The 10,000-nt window shown below is 39.8% G+C and overlaps 1 protein-coding gene across 4 annotated transcripts in view; it reads right to left on the reverse strand.

The window, feature by feature from the left end:
- The window catches only part of LOC123498029, a 16,118-nt gene that overhangs the window by 439 nt on the left and 5,679 nt on the right, over positions 1–10,000 (reverse strand). For 2 of the 4 annotated variants that reach the window (XM_045245107.1, XM_045245108.1), the window contains exons 2-8: positions 8,752–8,802; positions 7,267–8,637; positions 6,096–6,296; positions 2,023–2,192; positions 1,439–1,568; positions 1,081–1,302; positions 555–676 (exon numbers count right to left, since the gene is read on the reverse strand). In XM_045245107.1, coding sequence (XP_045101042.1) covers positions 555–676; positions 1,081–1,302; positions 1,439–1,568; positions 2,023–2,192; positions 6,096–6,296; positions 7,267–8,637; positions 8,752–8,784 — 2,249 coding nt within the window. In that variant the 5' untranslated portion in view covers positions 8,785–8,802. Of the gene's footprint in view, positions 677–1,080; positions 1,303–1,438; positions 1,569–2,022; positions 2,193–6,095; positions 6,297–7,266; positions 8,638–8,751; positions 8,803–10,000 lie in introns of all 4 variants that reach the window. The other 2 variants (XM_045245109.1, XM_045245110.1) reach the window with 2 other exon arrangements.

Genomic DNA, 10,000 nt, shown 5'->3' on the forward strand with positions numbered 1-10,000 from the left:
TGTACAAGCACCTCAGTAATGCTGCTTCACATTTATCCACATTTACATGTTTCACTTCTTTCGTCTAAAATTTAGAAAATGTTTAGTCACTTACATTGTCAATGATATTTATGCCAATACTCCTGAGGTAAAGGAGAGTGATCCACAAGACTATCACTTTCCAACATGGGCTGACAGGGTTAAGAGTGGAAAGGATGTGCACAAGTGACTGTCATTCCTGTGTAAAATTGCTGGCTGGGTATATAGATGTATCAAAACTTATAATATGCAACAAAAAACTGGTGAGGCCACACAGGGAAAGCATTATGATGAAAACTAGACATGGGTATGTATAAAGGATCTATCAGTTATATTCTTAATGATTCACAATCACAATGCAATTGCAGTATTTTGAGAATGGTGGTCACAATTGCCTACCACTAGAAATATAACTATACACTTAGTACACAAGTGCAACACAACCCTTTTATAAGTGTATAATAACCTCAAAATCCCACTATATTTCCCCTACTACAGCATGCACTACAGCATGCACCAGGAACTAAATCCCATACATGAGCTTGGTGTTGTTGCGAGTCTTGGCCAGCACAACCTCCACCTCCTCGCCCTTCAGGTGGGCAACTTTAGCAGCCACATAAAGGGCCATGCCTGGGTGAGAGTGCTGTCCAGCCTGGAGCTGTGGGAGAAGCAGGATAGACTTAAATCTGCCCATATTGTACTACCGTAATTAAATGCATCATGTATTGTAAATACACTTCTACTTATTCAATTTCAATTCAATGAGTGATTCTATGAAATATTGAATTGGGAAGCATCTGTTCCAATATGGGTTATATTACATCACGGTCAGATATACTCTAAATATTACGCCTTCCCAGCAGCAGGACAGATGTATGCCCAGCAAAGTAGAAAATTATCTTCATACAGACTATGCCAACCTTTAGCTAAGTACATTCACAGGCAAGTTTGAATTCAAGCAGATACAAATGAAGTCCACATAAAATCACACTTCCATAACTGCAAAACTGAAGTAGCAATTACCACAGCACATTGGAAGTAAATAAACCTTAAAGAACTCACAAAGGCAGGACGAAAATAAGGGGCATCAGTTTCCAGAAGAAGTCTTTGTAGTGGTATTTTCTTGACTGCCATCTGCAGCTCATGGCAACGCAAGTCATTGGTATTGTTTACCAGATTTGTGATGCCCAGAAACAGTCCACTGAATGTCTCCAGCCACTCCTCAGCCTCTCTCCATGTCCCACAAAAACAATGTAAGTGAATTGGGTAGTTCAGAGGCAGTATCTAGAACCACAGACAAAGGAGAGAGAAATTACAATATTTTTTTATTTTTTCATCAAGACAAATTTTCCTGAACAAAGATATATTCATTCAAATGTCTGAAAGTCTACCTGGTTTAAAATTTATGAGTTGAACATACCTCCTTCATGATGTCTATACAGTCCCTCTGGGCATCGCGGCAGTGAATGACAACTGGCTTATTCACACTTACAGCAACTCTCAGCTGTCTGCGGAACACATCTTTCTGTGTTGTGAATCTATCTTGGTTTCTGTTTGGATCAAGGAGGCATTGATAGTCAAGTGATGATGAATTGAGCAGCTTTCAATCATTGACAGAACCTGAGAACCTCAAAAAATTTGAAGCTGCAAAAAGGCATCAGGTTCAGATACAGTTCATTTTCAGTATTTCAGTTAGTCCCTTTGTGCAGGATGCTTAAAAACCACAGGCCTATCCGAAGATCGGAAATAATGAGCTCTGAGCTCGATCCGTAGGGTAACGTCTGGCTGTCTCGTCAGAGACTGCAGCAAATCAAACAGTGAAACACACACACACACACACACACACACACACACACACACACACACACACACACACACACACACACATTATGTTTACACTTGAGGGTAGTATATATACAGTGAATAAATCCTATATTCACTGTCTTGATATGAAAGTGAGAAAAGTTTTGTTACATAATGTCTCGCAAAGTTTAGAATGCTTACTTCTTGTGATAGTCCAAACCAATCTCTCCCAGAGCCAAAGTATTGGAATTCATCAGAGCTACTTGGAGGTAAGCCTCTTCCTCATCACCAAAGTGATCAGCAAAGTGAGGATGGCAACCAAAGGCTGCCCAAACACCTACCTCCTCAATGATGGCCTCCCACCAGCTAATCTGCAAAAACACATGCATTAAAACTGCCATGTCCAAAACAACTTCAGCTTTACATATGTAAAGGTAACTTGATTTATGTGATAGATGCATTCCAAGAGGCATCGCGTATATCAAAATTCGCGTTAAACATGTAATTCTCATAAGAAACAATAGATAATAGGGGGAATGTGGGATGTGGTCCAAAAAAATTTGTACAAAGTACTCTATTTATTTGGCTAAATTAACATGTTTTTATTATTTACCATTCTAGATACTAAAAGTGTATTTAAAGTAAAGGGAAAAGCAAGAAATAATAAGAGAAAGCAAAAAATAATAGCAGAAAACAACAAAACAAAGAATACGTAAACAAAACACTCACTGCATCACTGCCTTCACCACTCATACCACAGTCAGTCACCATCTTCCTCTGACCTTTACCACTTTATCAAAAATCCACTCATCAAAAATAACCCCACATGCAGAAGATGAAGGACGTTTTGGTGAATTACAGGCAGATTGAAGAGATTCCGTCTGTACTCAGTGCTGGCAGACTGCAAATGAGGCACGAGAAGAGAGGGAGCTGGATCCAAGAAAGTTTAACAATGTCAGAGCAACCTCCTGCCGCGAAATGGCATCCATGAACGCTTGGAGGGACAGTAACAAGGTTGCTATCAGGTTGCTCTCAGGTTATGGGAACAACACCTCTTGAAGTGGTGTTACTGTCTTATTTATGTTCACAAAACAGCATTTCTATCAACTTTTAACAAACCTTGCCTGCGAGAAAGGATTGTTTTATAATGCATAAAGTGAAATCTTACATGGAATACCAAAAAAATAAAGCAGAGATGAGATAGGCTACAGACAAGGCGGAGACTCGCAGCGACTTAGCCACTTCTTCTTTTTTGTGATCCTTTTAGCTTGCTTGTTGCTTTCACCATGATATTTATGTTTCCACTCCTCAAATGCCTGCTATAATGGATATCATATCTTAGTATTCATGTACGCTCATGCCATGAGGATAACCTCGACTCCGTGGCACTGAGTAATAGTGAATTATTAATGAAATATCGTGGTATTTCATTAGGAATTCACTATCACTCAGTGCCACGGAGTCGGTTATCGTATGAGCGTATGAATACTAAGATATGATATCCATTATAGCAGGCATTTGAGGAGTGGAAACATAAATATCATGGTGAAAGCAACACGCAAATTATAAGGGTCACAAGAAGAAAAGAAGAAGCGGACGAGTCGCCGCGAGTCTCCGCCTCATCTATGGCCGATCTCATCTCTGCTTTATTTTTTGGTATTCCATGTAAGACTTCACTTTATGCATTATAAAACAATCCTTTCTTGAGGGCAAAGTTTGTAAATAGCTAATAGAAATGTTGCTTTGTGAACATAAATGCATATGTAAGACAGCAACCTGAGAGCAACCTGAGAGCAACCCGATAGCAACCTCGTTACCATCCCTCCAAGCGTTCATGGATGCCATTTCGTGGCAGGAGATTGCTGAGACGTTAAAGTTTCTTGGATCCAGCTCCTGGCAGCCAATGAGCATTTTTAGGCAGGCTACCAACCTCCGCCAACAGCAACGAATCTTTGTGGATGCTATTTTACAAAAGTTGGTATGTGAGCAGGAGGTTGCTATGGAGATTGCCTGCACCAACACAGACAACAACCTGCTTCTTGGATCTGGCCCCGGAGCTCCCACCTATCGGCCAGCTGCGGAATTCTCTGGCGCGCAGTTTGAAATTGCATCTGGCGCTCAGTTTCAAAATGCAGTTGGGCCAAATCATGTATAAGCAAACCGATCGCACAAATTAAATTAATTATAATATTTTTTTCAGTCGCGTTATAACAAAAACCGTTCGCAGTTCGAATTATTGCCAATTTTAACTCGGTTAATCAATACCCAATCCTCAAATTTCAACCAACTGACTCGCCAATTCGACAATCATATCTCGCGCACCACCCACCTGGTCAAATCCGCTGCCACCACAAATTCATCCCCAGCCCGCCAGACGGAAGTGTAAACCGACGCTATCCTGTGCCGCACAGATTGGGCAAAAAGTAGCAGATTGGGCTACTTCTGAAGAGTATGCACTACTTAGATAGATTCATAATCCGCTACCTGCAATTTTTTGGGCTACTTAATTCATATGTTTGGGCTGTTTGATGACATTATTGGGCTACATTTGCAATTTTTCTAAATGTTAACAATAATGATGATATTAACAACATTAATAATAAAGTAAGAATAATAATAATAGTTGTAATATTAACAGTGACATTGAGAACGGTGTAGTAATGCTGCTTTTTTTGTGGTGAGTAGGCAACTGATGACATCACGCTACTCTCGTCTCACCATCGTCAAGAAAATTACTTACTATAGTCTGTCCGTTTTGATTATCTCAGAGCAAACCGTGTGTTCGGTTGGCACCCCTGCTTCACCTCTGCTCTCACTCAGCCCCACTGAGACAAAGATTCATTAACAAATATTTATATTTATTCACTTTACTCAGTAACGTGTACCTTGAGCTTATAAGAAAGTGTGAGGAAGGTATAGCTCACAGTGTCATTGCAGTGCAAATGAGTGTCCCTAGATCAACAGTATCATCAATTTGGAAGAACAGATAAAGTACTGTGAGACCACTGCAAGTGTTTTTATTTCTAAAAATGTACTGTACAGCACCCTAATGTTTAATAAAAAAAAAAAAGATAAATGAGGCCTTTAATAATACTGAATTAGTCAAGTTAATGTTTTTTACAGGTTATAGTGATGATTTGGAGGGTTAGGCTGGAGGTTGGTCCCTATCCCCCTTAAATTCTTAAGTATCTTACGGGAAAAATTGCTTCACGACTCGAATAAACGCTGATTTGACCGATGAAAAACCGCCCTAACCTCGTCGAATTACGAGGATCCCCTGTACTCTGGTCTTTCCTTTGACTGCAAGTTCATTCTCACATCAAATTATTTGAATCACTAAATTATACTGTAATACTTGCAGTAATGTCACAGAATATCATGACTAAATTAATCATTTTAATTTGTTGAAAAGCTGACATCATTTACAAAACCATATTTTGTATACAAAGAATAAACTACATCATAAATATGCAGTAGCTTAACAAACATTTACCATAAATTCAGCAACTGGCCATCTGGTGTTGGTGGCACCACTGGCATGCCTATCACCTATCAGCTGTTAAAAGTGGCAGGTTAGCTAAACTATGTATCCTACTACTGCAACATAGCATGTGTGAACCACTGTGAAATAATAATACAGTAATCCATATAGTAAACTGATTTATGAAACATGAAGATTTACTAGGAAATAAATATGGCAGACTGAGGCAGCTACAGTAAGTGGTGTATAGTGCCTCAGTAAGTGGAAAGTGGTATGTAGGATACATCGATTGATGTGAATGGTAGTCCTGATGGATGGTACATTTCACTTCATACAATAAGTGAAGTCACAGGTGTCATTAAGATCTCTACATTACGTAGCCTTACAAAACATGGATTTCAGTAGAAAATTGTTTTTGACAGCAAGAGTTATGGCAAGAGGCATACAACAAGCCTCAGGATCATCTCTACTCTGACAACAGTTTCATCTTTATCTAAAACTATTCTTTTGATAGCATGTGGCTTAGCATCCTTCTTCAGAGATCACCGAGTAATGCCTCCCTATACTCTCACTCAAGGAAATACTGATCTGTTATCCAGTGACCAACAACCCCAATGTGGACTTTGACTAGCTTTGATTGCCTAGTCAATGTAATCTAACCCTATTTTGTACCATTTTCCTTATAAAATGTGTGGAATAATAAAAATATATCTTTACAAGCTCAACATACATCACATACTGCACATTTCATCATACTTGAACAAATGGACAATGCTCACTGATGCCTCCCTACCTTTGAGAATGTCCATGGTTTGCAGAAGATGGTCACACATCCCTCATAGGAGAGCGGAAATGGGTCCTTGGTGTCATTCCTGAACTTGGAATACGACCCACTGTGTCTGATGCGCTCAAAGAGGAAGTCTATGTGGCAGTGGGTGTCAACAAAGCCTGGGGCAAAGGACTTCACTACCAGCTCTTTGTCATCAAAATCTGCCTGAAGAATGTATGCACATGGGTAAATAATATTGCTCTCTACAGTTCAAGTTCTCCATCCATCCATCCATCCATCCCATCTCTCTCTCTCTCTCTCTCTCTCTCTCTCTCTCTCTCTCTCTCTCTGAACTACATACTGAAAAACACAATATATTTTCTTCCAAAACAACACATTTTATCTCCATCCCAATTTTAGATATTTCCATGCTTTTTCTATACATGGTAATATGCATCTGAGAGAATGAAAACAGGTAATTACAGTTGAAAATGTAGGTAAAAATTCAGAAAATAAATAGTGAAAATGTGAAAGAATCATCAATACTAATGTGGGGCCTGTATGAAGAACTAATTTTCCATTACATGTCCTGGCCTATAGCACCTGTAGGTAACTTGAAGAGTATTGGAAGTGCTGTTAAGCTTCCACCCATTAGTGGCACAGGCAATTTTATTTATAGTGGTACCCATATTAGGGCCCATATCCTCACCCAAATGCATCTCTGGTGTAACCACCTAGACATGTAGGTAACTTTAAATCATTCAACAAAAGGCAAAGTTTCAAAGCTGTACTTGGTGAGATTCGAACCTACATATGGACATCTCTCCAATCCCACGCTCACCACCTTATCCACTACGCCACTGCCTCAAAACAGTATTTGTCACATCAGAGTTATCATGACATGAACATGACCAGAATTGCTCACCAGATCCAGTGAGACAAGAGGGCAAACCTTCGCTGACTGGACCACTGGCTGCCTCACCACTTTGGTTCAGCTTTATGCACTCTACCATGTGACAGGACTATCCTGCTCTTGGGACAGTTTCTGGGATCGGTTAATTCAATGTAGAGGCTAAATTCCCAATGAATGCTCATCTTCAAAGGGAATTTCAATTTGCATCATTATTGATATCTACAAAGCTAATGAAAAATAACCATGTAAGATAATAGGATGGATTGTTAACAAACTACATACCTTAACTTTGTCTTGAAAGAATCTGCTGAATGACCCACTCGATGACTTTCTTGGTGCTGTCCTCCAGTTAAGGGTAGTGACATCTAAGTATTTGGAAGGCTCCTTAGAGGCCTCACAAGAAGTGTCCCTGACAGGCGGCCAGTCCAGCGATCTTCTTGGGCCTTTCCTCCAACTCCTTGCTTCAGCTGGTTTCCCAAGTGTTCCAAAACGTGACGGTTGTGTTTTTTCCTTCAAGACTTCAAGCTTTGAAATGTCTGTTATTTGCCATTCAGAATTAGGCTTGCTTCCACACTGAAACTTAGTATTCCAGGTGACCTGCCAGTTACAGTCAGTTGATTTATATGGCAGACTTGTGTCCACCGCATCTACACTTGCTGCTAATGAGGAAGGATACAATGTGGCAGACAGATTGCACTTCACAGAATCCAAGAATGATGGGGCAGACCTTCGCCGTGTCTGCTCACAATTCTGAGACAAAGTGTCCTTTGGTAAGTCTTGCCCTGGAGCTCCTGTTCTTCCATCACATGATGGAGAAGTGTGGGAAATATACTGAATGTTCTCTCCAGTAATTTTTAAGAATTTGTCTTTTCTGTTTTGTTGATAATTTTCAAAAAGCCTTTTAGGAGACACCTTTTTCTTGAAAACTTTGTTGCATAGTTTGTGACACACACTGAGTGTGTCTGTCGGGTTACTTTCTGTGACACGACCTGCTTCCGAGTTGACAGTGCTCATCTTAAAACTCCCAGACAAATTTCTTTCACTGACAGTCAAAAAAACATTTTCCTTCCGTTCAGTCTCACTCACAGTCCATTCATTAGTGTTACTGTGTGAATATTTGTGCCGAAGACCAAAAGCCCCATTTCTTTTAGTAGAAGCACGTGAAGCACTTTTGCTCAAAGATGCTTCAATTTCAGACCCAGGATGCTCTTCACATCCCTCAAGTGGAATTTGAGGGCTGTAAAATTGTGAGGAATTCTTTTCCTTTTTCAAGGACTTTTGAGAATCATAAGAGAGGTCAATGTGCTGAAATAGATTACCATTTTCTCTTGTAAAATCCTTATTATACTTCGCCCAGAAGTTGGAAACAGGAGATGGCTGTAACACTTTCTTTGCAGACATGTTTGTTGGTGAGTATTTGTTGGTACATGTAGAATGCTCAACTTCTTTAAAGACATCCACTTGGTATTCCATTGAAAAGCAACCAGGATACTTCTCAGAGAATTCCTGAACTGTGAAATGCTCCACAGACTTACGAGCCTTTCTGCCTGACTTTTTGGTGACTGCAGCTTCAGCCCCCTCAGTGCCCTCATCTTGAGAGTGAATGCAAGGTTCAAATTCCTCTTCAAAAGTTAAAGGATCCGAATCAAGTGCCTGTGGAAATGAAGTCAAAAGTATTAAGTCTAGACTCAACAGTATTTGTCACATCAGAGTTTGTGTAACATTACATTTTATACAACAATAAATTGGAGTCAAGCTTTAACTTACATTTGTCTCCATCCTTTCTGTATTATGAGCCATAACCCGAAATCACTCAACCTGTGGCAAATATATATTAATCTATCAATAAATAAATAAATACATACATACATACATACATACATACATACATACAAACATACACACACACACATATGTATATACAGGTAACTCCATTTGCAAGTGTTTAATATACGCGTTTTTGTTATTACGCGACCGAAAAAATATTGTAATAAATTCAATTTGCGCAATCGGTTTGCTTATATGTCATTTGGCCCAACCGTATTTTCAAACTAAGTGCCAGACACAATTTCAAACTGCGCGCAAGAGAGTTCCATATATATATATATATATATATATATATATATATATATATATATATATATATATATATATATATATACAGTAAGGTCTTGGTTTACGTCAGAGTTACGTTCCTGAAACATGACGTAAGTCGATTTTGTACGTAACTCGAGTTTCCGTACATTTCAAAGCATATTATCGAGTTTTCAACCAATCATTGTTTATGGTCATTCAGGTAAGTTATATTGTTATATTATTTACAACTATATAGGAATATGAAACACAAGTTTGTTTTTGTTGTTGATTAGGGCCACGAACGCGAAGGACTGCAGGTTGCCGAGAGGGGTGGCCCTGAGGCCGCCAGGAGGGTGGGCAGGTCGAATGTTGTGACGCCAAGGGTAGACAGCTGGGAGCATAGTGCAGTGCGGTGGGAGTAGAAGCGTGGGCAGCGGGGCAGGAAATGCAATAGGGATCAGCAGACAGACGCAGACAGTGCAAGTGAGCTGCGAGTGTCGTGTGGCCCAGGCAAGGCTCTGGAGTTGTTATTGTTGTGATGGGTGCGCGAACCCTCAAGGTCGTCAATCTCCCCGTTGTCATGGTAACGGGCTTCCCATTTTCTTCTTCCCTCCCTCACACAGCTGCTGCTTCCCTTCTCATGTCTTTTAATTATGTCCTCTTTTTCTTGTAGCATAATGGTTTTCCTTTTCTTAGCATCACTGCTGTCACTAAGAAGTTTTCTCTTTGGTGCCATTGAGCAAGATACTAAGAACTTGAGTCAGTAAATGCAGAAGTAGGATAACACTCTTGCCAGGGGCGATGGTGTGGTGAAAGTGAGGCAGGGTGTTATTGTATTCAAGCATGAGGCGGGCAGTGTGGCGGGCAACCACCAACAATAACAATAAATCCTGCGCTTTACGATTTATAAATTTTCATTTTTTTAATCTTAAATTGCCTT

This window comes from Portunus trituberculatus, chromosome 47, assembly GCF_017591435.1.
Source record: "Portunus trituberculatus isolate SZX2019 chromosome 47, ASM1759143v1, whole genome shotgun sequence".
In the NCBI taxonomy this organism is placed as follows: domain Eukaryota; kingdom Metazoa; phylum Arthropoda; class Malacostraca; order Decapoda; family Portunidae; genus Portunus; species Portunus trituberculatus.